Below are 26,760 nucleotides of genomic sequence, written 5' to 3'. Positions count from 1 at the left end.
CTTAATCTTCCTTTGTTAATTTTGATTTATGTGGTAACTAATATGCGGAAGGAAGAAAAGCTTGCGCATTTACTAACAATTCCCTACTTTACCACATGATGCCACTAATTCCCGCTCTCTCCGCACACTTTTGAAGGCATACGCATGCCTTAAACCTTGCTTAAATGTACGCTCGTTTTCACACCAAGTATTTCTTTATAAATCACAATTCTTGCGTGAGATGTTGCTGTAGCAGTAGATTCTCTCCTGTCAGATTCCTGTCAACATTAGCCTGTTAGCAGCTAACAGAGTTAGCAGTGAATTAGCTCTCTTTCTCTTATACTGTTTAATAAACTGAGAAAAGCACGAATAATTTATGGGTAAATTTATGAGATTAAACTAATTCAGATTTAATTAGTATAATTAAAGGCTGATTTTTGGTAAGTTAGGAAAAAGCTGAATTAGCTAGCTTCCTAGTGTTGGCTAAGCTAGCTACTGAATGTACCCAAAGTTTCTGAGGAGAAAGAGCATTTATTTTCTGTTTTCTGTGACCTAGAAAGGTTTTTAAACGGTTTGGAGGAACTAATTGCCACCATTCTAACAATTCTACAAATTACTATCTGTTTTAAGCTAATTTGCCTCAGTAAGAGTAAATTATCCTCAAATTTTACCTCAGTTTATTTAATTGTTAGCGTTTACTAGCTAACAGATTTAACGTTTATTTACACAGTTCTTAAACTTAAATTTAGTTGTTTTTTTAAAACATTACTCACACCTTCACTGTTTCTTATAATTCATATATTCCTTTCTCTACAGTGTACAAATCAGTGAGTCTTGGTGAATGTTTCTGTTCTTATTATGCTAAATAGGGCCTGCAGAGATTTAATAGAAGAATCTGTTCTTTAGAACATAATGTTTTATATCATTATTAGAAGCACAAACACACCTGAGATTATTTATATTTATTTATATTTTACAATTACTGTTACAAAGAGCCAAGAGTTGGCCCAAAGACTTCAGGAGCTAAATAGCTCCTCCACTGAGTCCCACCCACAGTGCCTGCAACCCTCATGCTTCCGCTTGTTTAGCCAATCAGAGCGATGCTGAGACTGAGGGGCCTCAGTTGGGGGCTTGCATACCACAGATAGAGAGGAGTCTGTAGAGGAACAGTGGAGATAGTGGACGGTGTGCAGCTTAGTAAAGTTTTGTGGGATTACCGAGGACATTTGATTCTTGTGTGCATTCAGATACCTGTAAGTACCTACACTGCTGTTTATTCATAAAGTGTAGATAACTATTACTTTCCTAGTTGTAGGTGTACTTTCAAGGAGTTACATGCTATGCTAACTGATCAGCTCTTTGTATAGCTCTGTATAGCTTCTAGCTGTTTCTGATCTGCCTATTATTATTACCAGATAACACCTCATAGAAGTGTGTATCTTTGTTTAGGTGTTAGTGTTGTAAATTGTAGTCAGTGATGTGTTTCAAGTAGTTCAAGTATCCCTTTCATATCTGTTGTTTCAGAATCACACACTCACACAGTCGGATTGCATTCATCTATTCTGTATATACCACAACTCCTCTGCTGCAGTAAATACTGTTTTCAGAGAACATCATCTCCAGCATTTTAATCAGATGCACCACAGTGGCTTCTACATGGTTTAATACCAGCTAGCTCTTCTTAACAATTACAATACGATTTTAAAATTGTCCTGTTGAAAATATTTATCATTGGTTCGTTTATTGTATCTATCAGAAGCAGACTGTATCTGCCCAATATCATTTATTTTACTCCAATGTTCAATACACAGAGTGCCTTATTAATATAATAGCATGTTGAATCAGATTTTTCACAGTAATATATGTTTACAGAAATAGAGGGTCAGGTGGACGGGTGCTTGTGTTACAGAGTGAACAGGGTGGATTTAACACAAAACTGCTTCACAAGACTCAGTGCTAGATAGTGTAAATGAAGCATCAGGCTGGAGCATTAACACAACAGTTCAGATATAATAAAGAAGACATTGTTTAGCTGTTTAATGCGTCTGAATTTGTATTTAAGTGGTAAATTAAACGGTTTAGTAGTACAAATGAGACTTGTGGTGGAAAATTACTGAGACAGGGGACACAGAGAAGCAGGGGTCACGTGGGAACAACACAACAGGCACAAGAACAGACAAAACAGGGCGAGGACCTGACAATGCTGGTTGTTTAGTTGTGTATTTTTTTTAAACAATGTCAAAGTGTGAAGTGACTTCTTATTCTTATTGTCACATTCACGTATTTATTGCATTGTATAATAATAATAATAATAATAATTTTAATAATAATCTGATTATTATTATTATTAATTATTAAGTATTATTGTTACTAAATATTATTAAGTATAATTATTATTAAGTATTATTATTATTACAGTGTTTTAACAGTTTTTATTAAACAGCATGGACAAAGATACTTTAATTTGCTAACATGTTTTATTCTGTGTATTAATACAGTACAATATGGAGTTTTCTGTTAAATTAGCAAGCTGTAGAATCTTGAGCTGTGATGTCATGTAGATGCATGAAATAAGTTTTCGCTGATACTGTTCTTTGTATATAAGAAAATCTATTACAGAAAAAAATAATAATTAGTACGAAGAACAGCATCATCAACAAGCACCCAGGTTTGCTTGGAGAGAGTTGTTTTCTCAAATCTGATCTGTAGCTCTCTGGCTTGAATTGCTGAAGTCCAGCCTTTTATGTTTGAAAACACCTCACATCTGGAAACACTTAACGTACGCTCCTATAGCGCACATACATAAGTAAGTCTGACTCAATGTATGGGAGGGGAAAGAAGTGTTCCCCTTTCTAATGTGTTTAAGTTAGAGCCTAACTCCATCTGTTCCCTGTGGTCCAGAGGCCATTCTGTGGGGAAAATATATAGAATAATAGTGAATAACCCTGCTTAATGGTAAATAACCCTGCTTGCAAATATGTATGCTCAAATATACGTCAATATAATCTTTGGAGTTTTAAAGATGTTAAGAAGGTGTGCAAAGCGATTCCTTTAGCATTGATTCAGTTAATCAAACAAGTCATTTTATATTCAAAGGTGACTGTTTCGATGCCCACATTAAAAGTGAACGACTGTAATTTAGTTGACTCCAAGTGTAATAATAAGACTATCAATGATGATTTGAAACAGAAGATTTACTATGAATATAATGGAGCTTCTTTCAAGAAACTTCCTAATAATAAGAATATAAATATGACTTTTGATTATTCCAAATTTGTTAACTGGCCCATATCTCCTAAAGTGAAGGAGACTCATTTCAAAATTATAAATATGATTTATCCTGTAGCCCTGTTTCTTTAAAAACTATTCAAATTTGATGTTGAATTATGTACTTTTTGTCAGAAGTCAGAAAATGAATCTCTGGAGCATTTGTTTTTTTCATGTCAATATTCACACACTTTTTGGATGGACATCAGAAATTGGATTAATATCAAACTTAATATTCATTCTTTTGAGGTAGAGGACATTTTGTTTTATTTGAAAAACTTAAGTTCAGCTTTCTCTGATGCCATAAATATAATTTTACTTTTAGCAAAATTCCACATTTCCCCCGTTTCGTTAATGAATTTAAGTCATATTATTCTTCATTAAGTAAATTAAGAAAATGGAAAACTGCTAGTATCATCTCACACCAGATCTCTAGTAAGCTTTTGTCTAAGATTATCATTTTATTACGTTGCTCCTCTAGTCTGTATGTTTGTGTATGCTCCCCCTAGCTTCTAAATTGTAGCTGTGATCCTCTACAAGAGTTTGTACTATTGTATATTGTTGTGTTTTGTATGTTGCTAAAAACAAAAACAAAAAATCGGCGCTGTGAGATCGCTGATCAAGCTTAACTTCCGTTTTCTGAAGATTTCTAGATAGACTGATAGATGTTTAAACTAATTATAATTCGAAAAAATCTGTTAAAATGTATAAGCCTATGGTGTTTTTATTTATTTTTACATATACCAAGTCTGTAAACTACTTCACATTTCACATTTCTGTAATCTAGATAGACTGGGAGATAAATTACAAACAAAATACAAACATCAACCAGAAAATAATTTGTAATTCATAATAATAGATAATTATTAATAATTGTCTTTGTTCTGGAGCAGTTGATTTATAAACTGTGTCAAGTTAGTATTAACTTGTTCTTATTAGTATAAGACATTTTAGAAATTTAATTAGTTTAGCATTATAGCAAACCTATTTGGGTTATACCCATCTTATGGGGGGTGGTCTTTGACCAGTTGTAGTACTTCTCAAGCTAACAAAGAATTTGTACAAAATGTACAAAAAACTTTTTTTTTCTTAAAATACACAGCATATTACTATAAATAACAGTTGTCTGCGCCTGGTTTTGCGTGTGTCTAACAACTAACTTCTGCATGGTACATTTTATCAGCAAGCTCATAAATTTGCCAAAACTCCATGATTCATGTTTAGAAATGGGAACCAAATACCATGTCTCCAAATGTGGTCCTGTATCAATATCCTACTAACCATTAAAAATGAGGTACAACACGTCCATCAAAATATCAGTTTATTTTACTCAGAGAGAGCATGAGAGCGAACCCCCCATCCCTCTCAACACACACCCCCACCCTCCTCCACCAACACACAAACACACTTTCCATGCCCATTCCTTTGTTGCAGGATGGCGTGAATAAAAATAATAAAAACTCTTCACAGCTCTGTAAAACTTAAAATCCTTCATTTTGACACCACGGTGTACAAACTGTTGGTGCTGGCAAGTCATGTGACTACCGTCAAAATAAAAGTCAGCTTGTACAATATTAAATGTAAAAATTGAAGATTAAGTGATCATAGCGAGGAGAAGTTCAGGTTTAAAAGGTAATTTCACTAAGTAACGTTATTTGACTTACTGATTTAACAGAAAACTTGCTGTTTCACTGTAATAGTAAACACAAATGTTAGCAAATTAAAATATATTTAGCCCTGCTGTTTTTAAGAAATCCCAGTTAAACCATTAAACAGTCTCCAGATGCTCCTTTGCTGATACTTTAATAATAAAATACAATAAACATGAATTTGATGACAATAAGAAGAATCATCACACTTTGAGCAACTTGATAAAAATACACAATTTAACAGAATGGATTAAACTGAGAAGAAACAAAATAGAAGAAACTAACATTTGTGTAACAGAGTTAAAGACACTACAAAAATAATAAAAATACATAAAATAATATGAATCCTTAGAATATTATTATAATTATTTTATCCTTTAGTGAACAAAAGAGACTCTTGTTATGTTTAACACTCCTGTTGGAGGTTGTTTGATGTGTTGTAACAGTAAAAAGGTCATTATTTTTCTGTGATTCTATTTTGAACTACAATTCCCTGCACCAACAAGAGAACTGCGTGTTTTATTTATTAATTGTCCCTCCGCGCCCCCCGTAGCTCCAGAGGAGCTTGAGTGCAGCGCAGGAGGTAAACATAGCTGAGGAGCTCCGTGAAAAAGTGCTGTTTTAAGCAAATATAAGTATTTTTGAGAAAATTACTGGGAAAATGAGCTCTTATATCAGTTCTAGTCACTCTTCTGTGCATTTTTAGCGGGTATTGAAGCATATTTTGCCTAATAATTAATTATTTCTGCCCCGGTCGGGTTATCAGCTCTGAGGTACAGCCGTTTCAGCACCAAAACACTACATGTGACTGAGCCTGAAAATGTGTGTTCATGTGCTGTATTTACTTCCTTTTCATGTTTTATAGATGTATATCCAGTTGCAGATGCTTAATAATCGACTGGGATTATTTTTGTTGTGTATGTGCAGGTATGTTGTGGTTCTTTCTCAACGTTTCGTTCTGCTGAACCGACTACTAGCCTAAACCCCAGCCTGAACTCCAGCCTGTCTGACCCGATGCATGAACTCGGGCTGGCGAGAATTCCCCCCGCTGTTCTCGGGATCTGTCAGGTTCAGCAGAAGAAAATGTTCTGTGTTTTAATGTAATAAATCACACTGTGATTTTTGTGCTGATCCACCAGTTACAGCTTATCTGCGCGTTTAAAGCTCAACGCATGAATTAATTGATGCGCTGCGCAGGTCAGGCAGAACGTGCGGGATTGAGTCGGTGATATGTAGGAGATGTATATGCAGTTGCAGACACTTAATAATCTGCTGGGTTATTTTTTGGTGTAAACGTGTAGAGAGAATAAAGGCAGGAGGAGAGAATGAGACCTGCCTCTCCGTCTGCTCTTTAACAAGCATACTAGAGCAGCAGACGAGCTGCTTGAGAAATATTTGGCATTATGATGTAAAATGCATCAGAATAAGTGGATTTCTAAAAATGTGTCCACAATATCTGACATAAATTTGTTAAATGACTCTAAACAAGACATCACATATTTCTAAATTACCAATGTTTAAAAATGTAGTAGATCCTGTTAACTAAGTCGTGAGTTTTTAGGAATTTTAATGGTGAATAATGTCTAAACTTTTGTCATGTAATAACTAGTTGAAGCATTCATTAACACTTTTACAGTGTTTCTTACTGTTGTAAGCACAGTTGACTGATGTAAACTAATTGTTAATGTTACCTGTATTTCAAATATTTTGTTACATATATAGATATGTCTAACAACGTGACTTAATGTTTAACAGAAGTAACATTATAAATAAAAAATATTTATTTCAGCTGCTGACAGAATGTTTTATACTGTACTATTTCACAATAGTACAATTTAGTACTTATTTTATTATCTACATTATTTCATGCATTTATAAGTTAAAAAAAAGCTTTTATCAGTTTTAAACTCTGGCTGTATTCGGAATGGCATACAACTATACTGCATACTGCACTAGTATGTACTGCATACTACACACTGCCCAGTATCTAGTATTCGGTATTCCAACATTTTTGATTGTAGTACCCTACACGGTCCCGTGACACACCAGTCAATGCTCAGTCAGCATAATTTAGTGTAAAGGAAAAGGCTTCGGACATCATTGGTCACATAATCAATGTAGAACGAATCAAGCTTCGACACACGTTTCTTTATTTCTTTCTTTCTTTCTTCCTTTCTTTCTTTCTTTCTTTCTTTCTTCAAGTTCTCAGTTTCTAGTGAGACCAGAACAGAATTAAGAGTGTCTGAACAGTGGGAAGTCCTTATAAAGGCACTAAACAGGTGGCTGGAAGACCACCAGCGCCCCCTTTTTATGGAAATGTGAAGATGTCTCTGTAGTTTTATCTGTATAGTTTAACTGATTTAGGCAGTTCTGTTCAGTTAAGTGACCTGCTTTTATTTTAATATTCACTGGCATTTTTGTCTTTTCCAGAAATGAAAATATTCTCCTGAAATTCATCACCAACAACCAGGATATTTATTAAAAGATCAAAGTTAAACTGCTGAAAGAGGTGAAGCACAAGCAATCCTGAAGAATCTCCAGAACACGCAGAAATTGTTTGATGCAGACAAATAAAGCAAAGTCCCAACATGGAGAGATATCAGCACTCTGTCAAGAGTTTTACTAAACAGAGTGATCTAAAAAAACATCAGCGCATTCACACAGGAGAGAAACCACATCACTGCTCAGACTGTGGGAAGAGTTTTACTAAACAAAGTGATCTCAAAATACACCAGCGCATTCACACAGGAGAGAAACCTTATCACTGCTCAGACTGTGGGAAAAGTTTTACTGTACAGGGTAGTCTCAAAAAACACCAGCGCATTCACACAGGAGAGAAACCGTATCACTGCTCAGACTGTGGGGGGAGTTTTAATCGACAGAGTCATCTCCAACAACACCAGCGCATTCACACAGGAGAGAAACCGTATCACTGCTCAGACTGTGGGAAGAGTTTTAATCAACAGAGTCATCTCAAAATACACCAGCGCATTCACACTGGAGTAAAACCATATTACTGCTCAGACTGTGGGAAGATTTTTACTACCCAGAGTGAACTTAAACAACATCAGCGCATTCACACATTAGAGAAACCATATCACTGCTCAGATTGTGGGAAGAGTTTTACTACACAGAGTGCTCTCAAAATACACCAGCGCATTCACACAGGAGAGAAACCGTATCGTTGCTCAGACTGTGGGAGGAGTTTTACAGCACAGAGTAATCTCAAAAAACACCAGCGCATTCACACAGGAGAGAAACCGTATCACTGCTCAGACTGTGGGCACAGCTTTAATCTACTGGAGACTCTCAAACTGCATCAGCGCATTCACACAGGAGAGAAACCGTATCACTGCTCAGATTGTGGGAAGAGTTTTAATCAACAGAGTCATCTCAAAATACACCAGCGCATTCACACTGGAGTAAAACCATATTACTGCTCAGACTGTGGGAAGATTTTTACTACCCAGAGTGATCTTAAAAAACACCATCGCATTCACACAGGAGAGAAACCGTATCGTTGCTCAGACTGTGGGAGGAGTTTTACAGCACAGAGTAATCTCAAAAAACACCAGCGCATTCACACAGGAGAGAAACCGTATCACTGCTCAGACTGTGGGCACAGCTTTAATCTACTGGAGACTCTCAAACTGCATCAGCGCATTCACACAGGAGAGAAACCGTATCACTGCTCAGACTGTGGGAAGAGTTTTACTACACAGAGTGCTCTCAAAACCCACCAGCGCATTCACACAGGAGAGAAACCGTATCACTGCTCGGACTGTGGGAAGAGTTTTAATCGACTGTGGACTCTCAAACTGCATCAGCGCATTCACACAGGAGTAAAACCGTATGAGTGCTCAGACTGTGGGAAGAGTTTTACTACACAGAGTGATCTCAAAAAACACCAGCGCATTCACACAGGAGAGAAACCGTATGAGTGCTCAGACTGTGGGAAGAGTTTTACTACACAGAGTAATCTCAAAATACACCAGCGCATTCACACAGAAGAGAAACCGTATCACTGTTCAGATTGTGAGAAGAGTTTTGCTACACAGAGTCAACTTAAAAATCACCAGCGCATTCACACAGGAGAGAAACCGTATCACTGCTCAGTCTGTGGGAAGAGTTTTAATCAACAGAGTCATCTCAAAAAACACCAGCGCATTCACACAGGAGAGAAAACTGTCCCAAATTTGTTCCACGGCAATAAAAAGCGCAAATCGTAAATCTTTCAGACAGAACACCTTATCCTACACAAATGTTTCACTTTGTCACTTGGGATACGTTCCACCAGAAACAAACATGAACAGAATTTAACAATGGATTTTACAGGTTCAGCAAAATGAATCTGATCCAGCGATGATGTTTATTGAATTTAATGTTATGTTTTCTCGTATGTTTGATATTCCAAGACATTCTTCGTGAGTTTTTAGGTCAGTTTTTAGGGTAGTTACGGTAGGAGTTCAGTTCTGAAGAAGGGAAGGTTGTTTAAGTTCGAGTGAGGGCACTGCCAGTGTTTGCACCAAATGTTAGATTAGCATAATTTAGTCTTTAAAATGTAGATGTTGTTAGGAGTACAGTAGGATTCTTAGTCTGCAACTAAGCATTTTGGATCAAACCTTCAGTGCTTATGCCTAAAAGGTTTTGAATGCATTTAATCGCTTTTCTAGTATATACAGATTTAATTATTTCCATTAATTTCCAATATCTCTGTTTTTCCTCTGTGGAAGCCGTCCTCAGTTCCCCAAGCTTAGCATAGCTTAGTTCATGCTATCAACTGCCAGGCCGCCCATATGAAAGGATAAGGGGAAAACACCACCTGAGGAACTCCAGAGAGAGTGTGCTTCCAAAAGTGTGACCCAGAGCCACAGAGAGACAACACTGTGCCAGGTGGAGCATTCAGACCCCACAGAGAGGCCAACAAAATCTTTTCCAGAGGTTAAATAAAACGCTCCAGCCGTAATTCTCACACTGAAATCAACCCCCTCCAGACCTGTATAGCGCAGTAAAGTTGCTGGCTCATTTATTGCCCCTGCTGTTGTTCTCTCTGTTACCATAGAGGGATATTTGGTTAATGTTTAACTCAAGTTTTTAACTCTTTTTCTTATTAGATATTGTATCTTGCTTAAGACTTTTTAATCTCCAAAGTTACTAAGAATATCCAATTAATTTAGTTCATTGATTGTTTTTTATCCAGTAACAACTATTATCCTTGCATTGCTTCACATCTATATTTACTAGGGGTGCAGTAAAAAATCGATTGGAGCTTACATTGAACGATTCAGAATCGATTCTCATTTTCCTAAAAACGTGTTTTTTGGGTGAAGCTACTGTCGCGCTGAGCTTTTTAACTGTCCTGCGGAGCTCTTTAACTGTTAAAAAGCTCTGCGCGACAGTAGGTGAACTCCCAGTTAGGCAACAGAGGGGTGTGCATGCTAAAAGCTAGTGTATTTAGTATCTTCTCTGCTTGTTACATAATTATAGCCTATCTAACGTTCCACTCTTGACCTTGTGGCTGTTTGAGTTTTTTTTCCAGTTTTAACAATGTCTTCCTTTTAGAAATGAATACAGGATTAGTCAACCATGCTAGAAATTAATCATTCATTATTGTGGCACTGTCACTATATTGCAAAAATATTTTATACAGTAAGGAACCTAAGTTTATTGTTTGAAATAAATGTTCTATTTGTTTAAATTGTCCTTTCATCTTTTTATCTTCTCACATAATTTAAACAAAATTTATAGGCCATTTGAATTGATAAATCATTCTAGAATCGAAAATCGTTTCTGAATCGAATCTTGACCCCAGAAATCGGAATCTAATCAAATCGAAACACAGAGATTCATACCCCTAATATTTACTCGTGTGTGTTTCAATAAAATTCTTTTATATTGCAAGATCTCCAATCTCGTGTTTTCTCACTATATGGTTGATAACCTTTCTGTGACCTGGAACCTATCCATCCTGAGCCTGTTTTATGTTATTATTTGGTGAAGGGTGTGATTGGAGATAACCACACCTGCACACTCTTATTTTTAAATGTTTTATACATTTATATATACAGTTATTATTTTTGTGTTCACTTAATAATTTATTTAAAAACTGCTCTCTTTTGAACTGTCACAATGACGCAGGGCTTTGGAGGTTGTTTTTACTTTTTCAGAAATCAGGAAGGTCAGAGTGTTTTCATCAACAGGGAGAGCTGTGAGGAGAACGTGACCCTGAGTGGCAGAGAAGCTTCACTGCTGTTCTGGGACCAGTGCATATGAACTAGGAGACAACAAGCTCTCTGAGTGAAGTGCTGGGAACCTCTTCTCAGATATCCAGCGCATGCCTGTTCTACACGCCGTAAAGTCGCACACAGGCCAGAAGATCTTTCCATCCACTCTTTTCCTCTGATTCATCTTCTCACAGACTTTAGGGCACATAAGGATTGTTTGGAACACAAGGACTGTCTGCTGTGTTCATGAAGGACACAGAGCTGAACAACATCATGATAAGAACTTGTTGCTCAGACAGGCTGGAGCTGATCACGTCATCAGAACTGGACAACAAGCTGTTAACTGGACTGGATAAATGTATAACTGCTTGGATTAAGTCTGGAGGGCTCCCTCTCTTTCTCTCTCTCTGGGTTTTGAATGTGTTGATCTATCACGATTTTATTATAACTAAAATATTCCACACTGAAATAATGTAGTTCACATTAGCTAACCTACCTAGCTAAAACATTCCACTCTGAAATAAAGTAGTTGATATTAGCTACTCAATCTTAAGCCAGGCGGACACTGTGCGATTTTAGCCCGATTTTAAGCCCGATCTGGTCGGATGCGACTGAATTTCATGATCGGGCCGAATTTTAGCTTGATCGTGCGTCGTTTGTCGTGCAGTGTGAGAGGGGAAGCGATGTCCGATTAATTGCCCATAGGAGCTGCGAATGAGCAGTCGGACGCGACCAGGGATTTCTGACATGCCAGAAATTTTGGTCGCTTGTCTCACAGTGTGAGCTGTTTTGCGGGCCGATTTCTTAACGTCACGACCTGTTTTCCCAAAAATCTGCACAGTAACTATAAATAATTATTAGTCATATTTATTTCTGTCAGTTATAAGGATTTATATTTATGTTCGGTACACAGACTTATAGCTTAATATAGCAGACACAGGCATTCTGCTGTTTAAGAATTTCAACAGATGCTTATTCTCAGTCAATAGCTGGAGTTTTTGAAAAGAAAAATTAAAAGAGAAAATATCTTTGACAAACATAAATTTATTTTATTTCACTTTGCTATTATATCTGAAAAATAAAGCACATTGTCAGCCTCTGGTGCTGCCCGTCAATTATATAAAACTTAAAACATGCACAGAAATATAAAGCTATATTTTATAATTCGTTTCTTTTCGCCAGGGCAAATTCATTAAAATTATAAATATGTTAATTTATTAATTAAAATCTCGTCCAGTGCTCCAGAATATTAGCCACGCAAAGCCAGCTTAGCGCAGCGCGTGGCATTGCGCGCGGCATTGCCCGCATAATAACCTCTGTCTTCTAAAATAAACGTTTTAATAAATAAGGTCGGAGAAGTGCAGTAAAATTAGTGCTATTAAACTTACTAAAGCTAATAAATGTACTGATAATTAATCAAGATAAATCAGACAAAATGCGCTGCGCCTCTCTCTCGCTCTCTTTCGCAGCGCGGAGCTGAATTCAGCGCGAGGCTACAGGAACTCAGTTCAGTTGAATAAAAATAAGTAAGGGCCTGTAAGTACAAGCAAAGGACCTGTAAGTAAATATAGTCAAATATAAAGAATAGTTTGAGGTTTTGGTGAGCTGTTTTCATGATTTGGAACTGAAACTAACTGAAACTTTGATTATTCTGCAGAAAGCCTGGGTTATTTTAAACGAATTTTTAATGAGTTTATATTTTATATTTTTTATTTATTCATTTAAATTATTTTTCTTCTTTTATTAATCAAATCATTAAATATATATCTTCATAAGATATAATTTTTTTCCCTTTTATGTCAATTTTTATGATCTTTTTTTAAGGTCCTATTTTTCCTTTTTTACGTATATATTTTATTCGTCTATAATAAATGTCAGTTTTTATTCCTATTTTTTATATATATTATTAATCCCTTTTAAACTGTTAATGCTCAGCGGCACTGTAAATGAGGGTCCCTATCCAGTGTGAATAACCGATTGCTTGTTTAATATTCAGTGTTGCAAAACCAGTTTTTACATAAACAATAAACAGAATAAAAAATAAAATTATTTTATTTTATTTAAGCTGCTGGTGTTTCTTTCGCAGCCTGACGCGCAGTCATTTTTCTATGCGCTCTCCTTCTGTAAAACGGACAACCCGTAGAGTCCACGTCGCCTCAGCCACCTGCGAGTCCATGTACGTCTCTTCCGTGGACTTTCAGCGCACAACAGGGCACAAATAAGCAAAGCTAAGCGCTTTCTTTTGCAAGGCGTTGTGTTGAAGCGAGAGTTTGTACGCAAAGAAAGCTCCGCCTACGGGCTGCGTTTAGACGTGCAGTGTAAGCTCCCCCGTCGCAGCAGGTCAGTCGGACCGTACAGTGTGTGCAGATGAATCGCAGGCGTTGTTCATACACGACAAACGATTCAAACGTGCTGTTTGAGCTCTCCAGAACGCATCCGATTAAAAAAATCGCACAGTGTCCGCCTGGCTTTACTAAACATTACACACTGAAATACAGTATTTAACATTAGCTAACCTAGCTGGCTTAATCTTTCCACTCTGAAATAAAGTAGTTAACGTTAGCTAATCTAGCTAGCTAAAACCTTCCACATGTAAACAAAGTAGTTAAAATTACCTAAATTAGCTAGCTAAAACATTACTCACTGAAACAAAGTAGTTAAAATTACCTAAAGTAGCTAGCTGAAACATTACACACTGAAATAAAGTAGTTAACATTAGCTAATGTAGCTAGCTAAAACATCCCACACTAAAATAAAGTAGTTAACATTAGCTAATGTAGCTAGCTAAATCTTTTCACTTTGAAATAAAGTTAACATTAGCTAACCTAGCTAGCTAAAACATCCCACACTAAAATAAAGTAGTTAATATTAGCTAACCTAGATAGCTAAAACATCCCACACTGAAATAAATTGTTAAAATTACATAAAGTAGCTAGCTGAAACAGTACACACTGAAATAAAGTAATTAATATTAGCTAACCTAGCTAGCTAAAACATTCCACACTGAAATAAAGTAGTTACCATTAGCTAACCTAGCTAGCTATAAAGATTCCACACTGAAATAAAGTAGTTCAAATTACCTAAAGTTGCTAGCTGAAACATTACACACTGAAATAAAGTAGTTAACATTAGCTAATGTAGCTAGCTAAATCTTTTCACTTTGAAATAAAGTTAACATTAGCTAACCTAGCTAGCTAAAACATCCCACACTGAAATAAATTGTTAAAATTACCTAAAGTAGCTAGCTGAAACAGTACACACTGAAATAAAGTAATTAATATTAGCTAACCTAGCAAGCTAAAACATTCCACACTGAAATAAAGTAGTTAATATTAGCTAACCTAGCTAGCTATAAAGATTCCACACTGAAATAAAGTAGTTCAAATTACCTAAAGTTGCTAGCTGAAACATTACACACTGAAATAAAGTAGTTACCATAAGCCAGGGCCAGATACGGCCCGCTAAAACTGTCAGTCCGGCCCGCTAAAGTAAGTGCTGATGCATTTTAAATAAATAATGCTGTCACTTTAAATTTATTGGGAAGTTTGATGACATCGCGGAACACTGCCGCCTAGTGTTGACGTTCCGAAACTTAACTCAATCTCCCGCCCGTAGCCATCACCATCCGCTGAAGCGCGCAATTCTGTCTTTTTTTCCGGCAGCAAAAAACGGGACTACATAAACAAAAGGTGACTAAAATAGGAAAATACGACTTACTTCAGCAGTATCATGTCTTTGTCCAAACCAAGTACGAGTAAAAAAAGAAAAGTGGATCTCGAACATAGGAAATTTAACCCCGAATGGACATCCAAGTACTTTTTTTATGAAACAAGCAGTGCTGTTTTCTCGTGTCTGGTGTGCTTGGAATGCGTGGCCGTGGCAAAGGAATATAATTTACGCAGGCATTACGAAACAAAACACCCAAAACTCGCCGATCTCCAAGGTGAGGACAGGAAGCAAAAGATTGAAGCACTAAAAAAGCAACTGGTGAGTCAACAAGGCGTGTTTGAAAAGAGACGAAAGGAGTCCGAAGCCTGTACCATTGCTAGCTACAGGATTGCTAACCTCGTAGCAAAATCTGCTCGCCCGTTTATTGATGGAGAATTTGTTAAAGACTGTATGTTGGAGGCTTGTGATGTCATTTTCCCAGAGGCCAAAGATGCATTTAAAAACATTAGTCTTTCGAGAACAACCATTCAGCGGCGAATTGTTGATTTGTCCAGTAATTCATACTGCCAGTTACAAAGCAGGATAAACGACGTCACTTATTTTTCTGCTGCTTTGGACGAGAGCACAGACAACACCGACACAGCACAGCTCTCAATATTCATCCGTGGTGTCACTGGCACCTGCCAAGTCTATCAAGAACTTGCAGCATTAGTGCCCTTGTATGGTAGAACAACTGGATTTGAAATTTTCAATGCATTTAAAACTGCAGTGGAGAACCTGAATTTACCGTGGAGCAAGCTATCAGCTGTAACAACCGATGGTGCCCCCTCCATGGTTGGTGAGACGAATGGTTTTATAGGACATCTGAAGAGGCATTTAGGACCAGACCAAGCAGCAGAACTGAAACACTATCACTGCATAATTCACCAAGAGGCACTGTGTGGAAAACATTTGCAGTTTAAACAGATAATGGACTTTGTTGTATCTGCTGTTAATTTCATCCGTGCAAGATCACTAAACCACCGAGAATTTCAGTCTTTTCTGGAAGACATAAGTGCAGCCTACGGGGATGTTATCTACCACACAGAGGTGAGATGGCTCAGTAGGGGCAATGTTTTGAAAATATTTTTTGCACTGCGAAATGAAATCAAGCTGTTCCTAGAGCAGAAGGGAAAGGACACGTTGGTCATGGAAAACACTGACTGGATTGCTGATCTAGCCTTTTTGACAGACCTAACTGGACTCTTAAATGAGCTTAATTTGAAACTGCAGGGAAAAGACAGATTGATTTGCCACTTGTTTGAAGCTGTCTGTGCATTTGAAATGAAACTGAATCTTTTTGCAACCCAGTTAAAGAAAGGAAATCTGACACATTTTCCTACATGCCAAGAGGCCTTTGCTCACAAGAACTATAACTGGAGTCGACACAGCTGTGTACTTGAAGACTTGAAGCTGGCATTCAGTGCAAGATTTGGGCAGTTCAGAAATGAACAGGCTACACTCCAACTACTTGCTGATCCATTCTCTGTAGATACTGAAACTGTACCTGGTGAATTACAACTTGAAATAATTGAACTGAAGTGCTCCACTGCAATGAGAACCAAGCACAGGGAGATGCCTCTCCTAGAGTTTTATCAATCCTTGGACAGGGAACAGTTTCCAAACCTTTTTGCTAATGCACAGAAGTGGATCTCCATGTTTGGAAGCACTTACATTTGTGAACAGATGTTTTCCTTGATGAAGCTGAATAAATCTCCCCTGCGGACAAGACTAACTGATGAGAACCTACAGGCGGTGCTCAGACTTGCAACCACCTCACTGGAGCCTGACATTAATCAGCTTGTGTCAGAACGGCGCTGCAATATCTCCCATTGACCAAGACATTTCTTGTAAGTAGCTGATATTATGCAATAGTAGCATAGTAAAACAATGTATTCCAAATTTGTGTGGAGACCCCTGTAAAAATGTGTGGCCCTCTGGTCTAGGTGTTAATGTGAAATAGGCCCTTGGTCAAAAGAAGTTGTGCACCCCTGTCATAAGCTAACGTAGCTAGCTAAATTTTTTCACTCTGAAATAAAGTAGTTAACATTAGCTAACCTAGCTAGCTAAAACATCCCACACTGAAATAAAGTAGTTAAAATTACCTAAAGTAGCTAGCTGAAACATTCCACACTGAAATAATGTAGTTAACATTAGCTAACGTAGCTAGCTAAATCTTTTCACTCTGAAATAAAGTTAACATTAGCTAACCTAGCAAGCTAAAACATTCCACACTTAAATAAAGTAGTTAACATTAGCTAGCTAAAACATTCCACACTGAAATAAAGTAGTTAATATTAGCTAACCTAGCTAGCTTAAACATTCCACACTGAAATAAAGTAGTTAATATTAGCTAAACTAGCTAGCTATAAAGATTCCACACTGAAATAAAGTAGTTCAAATTACCTAAAGTTGCTCGCTGAAACGTTACACACTGAAATAAAGTAGTTAACATTAGCTAACGTAGCTAGCTAAATTTTTTCACTCTGACATAAAGTAGTTAACATTAGCTAACCTAGCTAGCTAAAACATCCCACACTGAAATAAAGTAGTTAAAATGACCTAAAGTAGCTAGCTGAAACATTCCACACAGAAATAATGTAGTTAACATTAGCTAACGTAGCTAGCCAAAACATTCCACACTGAAATAAAGTAGTAGTACAATGACCTAAATTAGCTAGCTAAAACATTACTCACTGAAACAAAGTAGTTAAAATTACCTAAAGTAGCTAGCTGAAACAGTACACACTAAAATAAAGTAGTTAATATTAGCTAACCTAGATAGCTAAAACACCCCACACTGAAATAAATTGTTAAAATTACCTAAAGTTGCTAGCTGAAACATTACACACTGAAATAAAGTAATTAATATTAGCTAACCTAGCTAGCTAAAACATTCCACACTGAAATAAAGTAGTTAACATTAGCTAACGTAGCTAGCTAAAACATTCCGCACTGAAATAAAGTAGTTCAAATTACCTAAAGTTGCTAGCTGAAACATTACACACTGAAATAAAGTAGTTACCATTAGCTAACATAGCTAGCTAAATTTTTTCACTCTGAAATAAAGTAGTTAACATTAGCTAACCTAGCTAGCTAAAACATTACACACTGAAACAAAGTAGTTAAAATTACCTAAAGTAGCTAGCTGAAACATTCCACACTGAAATAATGTAGTTAACATTAGCTAGCCTAGCTAGCTAAAACATTCCACACTGAAATAGAGTAGTTAACATTAGCTAACGTAGCTAGCTAAATCTTTTCACTCTGAAATAAAGTTAACATTAGCTAACCTAGCAAGCTAAAACATTCCACACTTAAATAAAGTAGTTAACATTAGCTAGCTAAAACCTTCCACACTGAAATAAAGTAATTCAAATTACCTAAAGTTGCTAGCTGAAACATTACACACTGAAATAAAGTAGTTAACATTAGCTAATGTAGCTAGCTAAATCTTTTCACTTTGAAATAAAGTTAACATTAGCTAACCTAGCTAGCTAAAACATCCCACACTGAAATAAATTGTTAAAATTACCTAAAGTAGCTAACTCAAACAGTACACACTGAAATAAAGTAATTAATATTAGCTAACCTAGCTAGCTATAAAGATTCCACACTGAAATAAAGTAGTTAAAATTACCTAAAGTAGCTAGCTGAAACATTCCACACTGAAATAATGTAGTTAACATTAGATAACGTAGCTAGCTAAATCTTTTCACTCTGAAATAAAGTTAACATTAGCTAACCTAGATAGCTAAAACATCCCACACTGAAATAAATTGTTAAAATTACCTAAAGTAGCTAGCTGAAACAGTACACACTGAAATAAAGTAATTAATATTAGCTAACCTAGCTAGCTATAAAGATTCCACACTGAAATAAAGTAGTTAAAATTACCTGAAGTAGCTAGCTGAAACATTCCACACTGAAATAATGTAGTTAACATTAGCTAACGTAGCTAGCTAAAACATTCCGCACTGAAATAAAGTAGTTAATATTAGCTAACCTAGCTAGCTATAAAGATTCCACACTGAAATAAAGTAGTTAAAATTACCTAAAGTAGCTAGCTGAAACATTCCACACTGAAATAATGTAGTTAACATTAGCTAACGTAGCTAGCTAAATCTTTTCACTCTGAAATAAAGTTAACATTAGCTAACCTAGATAGCTAAAACATTACACACTGAAATAAAGTAGTTAATATTAGCTAACCTAGCTAGCTATAAAGATTCCACACTGAAATAAAGTAGTTCAAATTACCTAAAGTTGCTAGCTGAAACATTCCACACTAAAATAAAGTAGTTAACATCTTGGCTCTTTGTAACAGTAATTGTAAAATATAAATAAATATAAATAATCTCAGGTGTGTTTGTGCTTCTAATAATGATATAAAACATTATGTTCTAAAGAACAGATTCTTCTATTAAATCTCTGCAGGCCCTATTTACCATAATAAGAACAGAAACATTCACCAAGACTCACTGATTTGTACACTGTAGAGAAAAGAATATATGAATTATAAGAAACAGTGAAGGTGTGAGTAATGTTTTAAAAAAACAACTAAATTTAAGTTTAAGACCTGTGTAAATAAACGTTAAATCTGTTAGCTAGTAAACGCTAACAATTAAATAAACTGAGGTAAAATTTGAGGATAATTTACTCTTACTGAGGCAAATTAGCTTAAAACAGATAGTAATTTGTAGAATTGTTAGAATGGTGGCAATTAGTTCCTCCAAACCGTTTAAAAACCTTTCTAGGTCACAGAAAACAGAAAATAAATGCTCTTTCTCCTCAGAAACTTTGGGTACATTCAGTAGCTAGCTTAGCCAACACTAGGAAGCTAGCTAATTCAGCTTTTTCCTAACTTACCAAAAATCAGCCTTTAATTATACTAATTAAATCTGAATTAGTTTAATCTCATAAATTTACCCATAAATTATTCGTGCTTTTCTCAGTTTATTAAACAGTATAAGAGAAAGAGAGCTAATTCACTGCTAACTCTGTTAGCTGCTAACAGGCTAATGTTGACAGGAATCTGACAGGAGAGAATCTACTGCTGAATCAAAGCCTCATAAAGAGCAGGGGCCTCATTTATAAAGAGTGCGTACGCATAAAAAGAGGGCAGAAATGTGCGTGAGCAACATCTCACGCAAGAATTGTGATTTATAAAGAAATACTTGGTGTGAAAACGAGCGTACATTTAAGCAAGGTTTAAGGCATGCGTATGCCTTCAAAAGTGTGCGGAGAGAGCGGGAATTAGTGGCATCATGTGGTAAAGTAGGGAATTGTTAGTAAATGCGCAAGCTTTTCTTCCTTCCACATATTAGTTACCACATAAATCAAAATTAACAAAGGAAGATTAAGCATTACTTTCCTTTATTTTTTACTTTATTACATATTTTTTTCTGCATGTATAGTTAAAATTATTTCTGTATCTTATTCTGTATTATATGTATATGTAGTGTTAATTTTCCACTAACTTGTGTATTTCACTTTGTAGTTTATGTCAGTTTTATTTGTATTATCTGTTTTATCTCACAGTCGTAAAATCTAAAGGTGCTATATATATATATATATATATATATATATATATATTAGCCGGGGCTACATGAGGAATATGCGAGAGGTATCCCATACTGAGATACCGAATGAATGCTTGAAAGAGAATACAAATTACATTTAAGAAAAAAAATATGCAAGAAATAAAAAATAAATAAATACCGGCCGTAAAACACTGTTAAACTGCTTTGTTTGTACATTTAGCTAGGCTAACTACCAATAATAATGGTCAGTAAAACAGCAAACACTGTTGTTTGGACATTTAGTTAGGCTAGCTACCAATAATAATGTTCAGTAAATCAGCAAACTGCATATTTGAACATTTAGCTAGCTAGCAAACAATAATAATAGTCATTAAAACAGCAAATGCTACATTTATACATTTAGCTAGGCTAGCTAACAATAACAATAGACAGTAAAACAGGAAATGCTTTGTTTATACATTTGGTCAGTAAAATAGCAAATCCTGTATCGTGGCACGAGATCTCACGAGATTAAGACGTGACGATATTTCTCGTCAAGCTTAAACCTCTCACAGTTTAGTGTGGACTTTTTAAGATACAACACTGGCAACTGGCAACACAGTAGCAGCGAGTTTGGTGGTTGAGCAGTGAGCAGAAGAGGAAAATTCGGGGAATTTGCATAGAACAGAGGTCACAGGCGGACCGTGGTCCGGGTCCGGACCCAAACCTATTGAGAAGGATTTAATTGTATACACGCTTTGAGGCGCAGTAAATCACAGACCAATCACGTGTGAGGTAATATCACCAACCACTCTCTTCAGTCAATCAGAGCTGCTCCGGCTGTTGAATTGGGACATGGCCGTGAAAAAACGCCTTTATAAGGAGATAGTGAGCCTGGGCAAGAATGGGCGGAAAAACGAGAACGGACGAAAACTAAAGTCACGCCGAGTGCGACAGAGAGACAGGCGAGGAATTTTGTATAACTGGATCATTCTGAATTCTAATTAAATACTCCTGGCATAGAAGATGCTTCTGCTACTTTTAACAGAGTGACAGACGGTAACAGAGTGACCAACAAGACTGTACTGTGCTTAAAACATATTCTGTCTCTGTTTGCACTTCAAGCATAGTCTTAATATGACTGGTTATGCATAGTTACATTACATTACATTACCATAGTCTTAATATAACTGGATATGACCATCTCAGGCCTATAGGTTTCATGTCAAACATGTGTTGAGAAAACACAATGAGACTGGAGATCTGCAATATAAGAGCCGTTTATTAAAAACACACATGGGTAAATACAGAGGTGAAGTAATACAAAGATAATAGTTTGTACTGGATAAAAACAAGTAAGAAACTACATTATTTGGATATTCTTAGTAACTTTGGAGATTAAAAAAACCATAAGCAACATTTAATATTCAATAAGGAAAAGATAAGAGAGTATAAAACTTGAGTAATACAACACAACCAAATATCCCTCTATATCCCTCTATAGTAACAGATTTTTAATTGGACTGAACCATAGACAAACAAGAACACCAGCAGAGGGAGTGAATGAGCCTGTAACCTTACTGCGCAACAGTAACTAACCTAAAAACTGAGCTCTGTCTCACAAAGAATGTCCTGGAATATTCAAACTTACAAGACATACAAACATAACATGGAATTCTATACACATCATCCCTGGATAAGAATAGTTTTGCTGAACCTGTAAAATCCATTGTTAAATACAGTTCATATTTGTTTCTGGTGGAATTTATGATTTGCGCTTTTAATTGCCATGGGACAAATTTGGGACATTTTTCTCTCCTGTGTGAATGCGCTGGTGTTTTTTGAGATGACTCTGTGTAGTAAAACTCTTCCCACAGTCTGAGCAGTGATATGGTTTCTCTCCTGTGTGAATGCGCTGGTGTATTTTGAGATCACTCTGGGTAGTAAAACTCTTCCCACAGTCTGAGCAGTGATATGGTTTCTCTCCTGTGTGAATGCGCTGGTGACTTTTGAGAGTACTCTGTCGATTAAAACTCCTCCCACAGTCTGAGCAGTGATACGGTTTCTCTCCTGTGTGAATGCGCTGGTGATTTTTGAGAGTACTCTGTCGATTAAAACTCCCCCCACAGTCTGGGCATTGACACGGTTTCTCTCCTGTGTGAATGCGCTGATGAATTTTGACTTTACTCTGTGTAGTAAAACACTTCCCACAGTCTGAGCAGTAATACGGTTTCTCTCCTGTGTGAATGCGCTGATGTATTTTGAGATCACTCTGTTGAGTAAAACTCTTCCCACAGTCGAAACAGTAATACGGTTTCTCTCCTGTGTGAATGCGCTGGTGTTTTTTGAGATCACTCTGTGTAGTAAAACTCTTCCCACAGTCTGAGCAGTGATACGGTTTCTCTCCTGTGTGAATGTGCTGATGTATTTTGAGTTTACTCTGTGTAGTAAAACTCTTCCCACAGTCTGAGCAGTGATACGGTTTCTCTCCTGTGTGAATGCGCTGGTGTCGTTGGAGATTACTCTGTTGATTAAAACTCCTCCCACAGTCTGAGCAGTGATACGGTTTCTCTCCTGTGTGAATGCGCTGGTGTATTTTGAGATTAATCTGTGTAGTAAAACTCTTCCTACAGTCTGAACAGTGATACGGTTTCTCTCCTGTGTGAATGCGCTGATGCAGTTTGAGATTACTCTGTTCAGTAAAACTCTTCCCACAGTCCGAGCAGTGATGCGGTTTCTCTCCTGTGTGAATGCGCTGGTGTATTTTGAGAGCACTCTGTTGATTAAAACTCTTCCCACAGTCCGAGCAGTGATGCGGTTTCTCTCCTGTGTGAATGCGCTGGTGTATTTTGAGAGCACTCTGTTCAGTAAAACTCTTCCCACAGTCCGAGCAGTGATGCGGTTTCTCTCCTGTGTGAATGCGCTGATGCCGTTTGACAGTCTCCAGTCGATTAAAGCTCTTCCCACAGTCTGAGCAGTAATAAGGTTTCTCTCCTGTGTGAATGCGCTGATGTATTTTAAGTTTACTCTGTGTAATAAAACTCTTCCTACAGTCTGAGCAGTGATATGGTTTCTCTTCTGTGTGAATGTGCTGATGCCGTTTGACAGTCTCCAGTCGATTAAAGCTCTTCCCACAGTCTGAGCAGTGATATGGTTTTACTCCTGTGTGAATGCGCTGGTGACTTTTGAGATTACTCTGTTTAGTAAAACTCTTCCCACAGTCTGAGCAGTGATGTGGTCTCTCTCCTGTGTGAATGCGCTGGTGTTTTTTGAGATCACTCTGTTTGGTAAAACTCTTGACAGAGTGCTGATGTTTCTCCATGTCGGGACTTGGCTTCATTTGTCTTTTAAATGTAGCAAACAATTTCTGCGTGTTCTGGAGATTCTTCAGGAAGAGTTCTGCTTTACCTCTTTCAGCAGTTTAACTTTGCTCTTAGTTAAATATCCTGGTTGTTGGTGATGAATTTCAGGAAAATATTTTAATTTCTGGAAAACACAAAGAAAAATGCCATTGAATATTAAAATAAAAGCAGGTCAATTAACTAAAGAGATTCTAAGTCATTCTAAGTGAGTGATGTTACCCTTTAATCTGAAGCTTTGAGGTGTGTGCCGAAAAAACGACACACATTGGTTCAAATCACATTGCCGATGCTTGATTTGTTCTTCATCACGACAGATGATGTCCAAAGCTTTTTCCTTTAAACCAATTTATAAAAGTTTCCACACATTAACCAAATACATTAATCCAAATCAATGCTTCACAAACCTGATTTTTTTTTTTTTAACAACTCCTGATAACAGTTCATTATTTTCCACCACACTGGCTTCAGGCTAACAGTGATATGCGCTCCTGAGTTCAAGATGTGTTTTTTGGAAATGTTGATCCGATGCAGTTGTCTTGTTGGTGCAGGGAATTGTAGTTCAAAATAAAATCACAGCAAAATAATGACCTTTTTACTGTTACAACACATCAACCAACCTCCAACAGGAGTGTAAAACATAAGAGTCTCTTTTGTTTACTAAAGGTTAACACAATTATAACAATTTGTAAGAATTCATATTATTTTATGTAGTTCTTTTTCAATAATTTTTGTAGTCTTTTTAACCTCTTACACAAATGTTTAATTGTGTATTTTTGTCAAGTTGCTCAAAGTGTGATTCTTCTTCTTCTTCTTATTATTATTATTATCAAATTCATGTTTTTGTTATTATTATTATTATCATCATTATTAAAGTATCAGCAAAAGAGCAGCTGGAGACTGTATTCCACAGTAATGGTTTAACTGGGATTTCTTAAAAACAGCGGGGCTAAAGATGTTGTAATTTGCTAATATTTGTGTTTGTTATTACAGTGAAATAGCAAGTTTTCTGTTAAATCAGTAAGCTAATAAATGTTACTTGTGAAATTCCTCTTCTTGCCTGAACTTTTCCTCACTATAATCACTAAATCTTTCATTCTTACATTTAATATTTTACAAGTGGACTTTTATTTTGACGGAAGAGTCACATGACTTACCAGCAACTGTTGTGGTGGAACCGGATTAAGTAAAGGAAAATTAACTAAACTAAACTAAATTAGTGTAACTAAGAAATGTGTAGAGACTAATCACACAAACTTAAAAAGGAATTTCCACAGAACTGATTTATCTCAGGTGTGTGTTAGTGATGTGGGGGAGGGGGGGCAGGAGTGTGAGCTTCCGTTATCCTGTGTATGATCTGTAAAGCCCCCCCATCCCCAGCTCCCCGACCCCCTACTGCAGACTGCTGAGCAGAGCTAGGAGAAGATCCAGTGCTGGTGGTGTAAATGCTGCACATGCTGAAGGTGCTGAAGGTGGTGTGGGTGTAGGAGTGAATGTAGAACAGCGTGTTGAAAAGAGAGAGAGAGAGAGAGAGAGAGAGAGAGAGAGAGAGAGAGAGAAACTTCTCCGTACCTTCTGTAGTTCAGCTGATCCTGCTCTTCCTCCGCTCCAGCTACAGTCCCCGGAAGCTCAGCGTCATCCGGGTTATGTAGAGCCCCGCCCCCTCCCCGCTATATCACATTATACCCCATCACCGCTAGAGGGAGCCCGCGAGGGAGTCCTCAATGCATGGAGCTGAATGGAGCTAAACAGCTAAAACTCTCATTTAAAACACTGTATAACTACTTCTCTGGAGTTTTCCTTTAGTTTTACAAAGTAGAACAAAGTATTTCACTAAAATAGGAAAGAAAACGTACCTCTATATTTCCATTTTCTAAAACTAATGTTTTTATTCAGTAGATTTACTAGCATTACTGCTACTGATGCTGGAGTTACACCCAGAGCTCATTTAAATGGATTAAAACTGCAGTTTATAAGCTTTAATAATTATCTCTGCGGTGATGCAACTTGTCTCATTTCTTTTATTGTTGAGATTGTGTAAATATGAATGAGAGTTTGTTTAAATGTTTTCTTCTTGTTGGTATTTACATAGATGAAAATAGTAATCTACTAAAATAAATAGGAAAACATATTTAAATATAACTGGAACATACTTGGGTTGTGGGGGCTGCTGCTAAATGGTTGTTAGAATTGGGTTAACTGCACTTACATTAAACTCTAAAATTAAAGCAGCAATTGCAGTTCTGGACAGTATGCAGATCTCATTAGTCTTGATAATGAAAAGGTAGGACATTTTTCATGTTCTTTCTGTTTACAACTCACTCTGAGGAATTCGGAGCACTACAGAGCACTGACTGGTGTGTCACGGGACCGTGTAGGGTACTACAATCAAAAGTGTTGCATTACTGAATACTACATACTGGGCGGTGTGTAGTATGCAGTACATACTAGTGCAGTATGCAGTATAGTAGTATGCCATTTCGAATACAGCCTAGGACTGAGATAAAGTGAGCTATGGCTAGCTGCTCACTTTCTCTTATTATGGCTAGACACTGAAAGCGGGTTTTACCTCTTTGAAAACTTGAATGATCTTAATTTGTACATCCGAGTATCAATTAAAGACATTGAAGGTATTTTTTCTGAAAGAGAACCGCGTTTAGGTGTTGGCTAGCGTTCATGTTTGGTAATTATAACTAGAAAGCTAGCAAGCAGCCACAAAGTGAGCCTCTGAGATTATCAACGAATAAACGTATAATAATAAAAAACGTATCACCATAAATACATGATATACAAATAAACATATTCCATATTATCATACATCACATAAACATTACTTATTCCCATACAATATGAAAAGTGACTTTATAATATCGTAATTTATCACCACCATATCCACCACATCTTACCTCAGAAAGAGCTGAATAACTTTCCAGTTGCACAAGCTTCACTTTATTCTGTTCAATGAATCAGTAGGAGTCGAATCACAAGAATAACTAAACCTAACTGTTTTTAAAACTTCACATTTTACAATTTTATATCATAATAAATGTAT

The 26,760-nt window shown here is 36.6% G+C and overlaps 5 protein-coding genes across 9 annotated transcripts in view; 1 reads left to right on the top strand and 4 right to left on the bottom strand.

Annotated features, from left to right (window-relative positions):
- The window catches only part of LOC111188541 (zinc finger protein 271-like), a 141,405-nt gene extending 116,088 nt beyond the window's left edge, over positions 1-25,317 (bottom strand). Inside the window, exon 1 of the mRNA XM_049477562.1 lies at positions 25,281-25,317. The gene's annotated coding sequence lies outside the window, so the exon portion shown is untranslated. The remainder of the gene's footprint in view (positions 1-25,280) is intronic.
- Positions 1-25,324, bottom strand: part of LOC125801377 (zinc finger protein 239-like) — a 503,775-nt gene extending 478,451 nt beyond the window's left edge. Inside the window, exon 1 of the mRNA XM_049478001.1 lies at positions 25,281-25,324. The gene's annotated coding sequence lies outside the window, so the exon portion shown is untranslated. The remainder of the gene's footprint in view (positions 1-25,280) is intronic.
- The window catches only part of LOC125801164 (zinc finger protein 585A-like), a 232,278-nt gene that overhangs the window by 79,220 nt on the left and 126,298 nt on the right, over positions 1-26,760 (bottom strand). The window contains exon 2 of one of the 2 annotated variants that reach the window (XM_049477396.1): positions 22,001-23,835. The exons of the other annotated variant lie outside the window; for it this stretch is intronic. Coding sequence (XP_049333353.1) covers positions 22,130-23,689 — 1,560 coding nt within the window. The 5' untranslated portion in view covers positions 23,690-23,835 and the 3' untranslated portion in view covers positions 22,001-22,129. Of the gene's footprint in view, positions 1-22,000; positions 23,836-26,760 lie in introns of those variants that run through there. 2 annotated transcript variants of the gene reach the window in all.
- Positions 1-26,760, top strand: part of LOC125801154 (zinc finger protein 239-like) — a 195,642-nt gene that overhangs the window by 66,833 nt on the left and 102,049 nt on the right. The window contains exons 1-2 of one of the 4 annotated variants that reach the window (XM_049477364.1): positions 1,115-1,232; positions 7,326-11,492. In XM_049477364.1, coding sequence (XP_049333321.1) covers positions 7,484-9,124 — 1,641 coding nt within the window. In that variant the 5' untranslated portion in view covers positions 1,115-1,232; positions 7,326-7,483 and the 3' untranslated portion in view covers positions 9,125-11,492. Of the gene's footprint in view, positions 1-1,105; positions 1,233-5,760; positions 5,823-7,325; positions 11,493-26,760 lie in introns of those variants that run through there. The other 3 variants (XM_049477367.1, XM_049477365.1, XM_049477368.1) reach the window with 3 other exon arrangements.
- LOC125801168 (zinc finger protein 271-like) overlaps positions 1-26,760 on the bottom strand; it is a 262,528-nt gene that overhangs the window by 159,275 nt on the left and 76,493 nt on the right. The gene's annotated exons all lie outside the window — the stretch shown is intronic.

This window comes from Astyanax mexicanus, chromosome 4 (assembly GCF_023375975.1).
Source record: "Astyanax mexicanus isolate ESR-SI-001 chromosome 4, AstMex3_surface, whole genome shotgun sequence".
In the NCBI taxonomy this organism is placed as follows: Eukaryota; Metazoa; Chordata; class Actinopteri; order Characiformes; family Acestrorhamphidae; genus Astyanax; species Astyanax mexicanus.
This window is presented reverse-complemented; position numbering and strand designations above follow the sequence as displayed.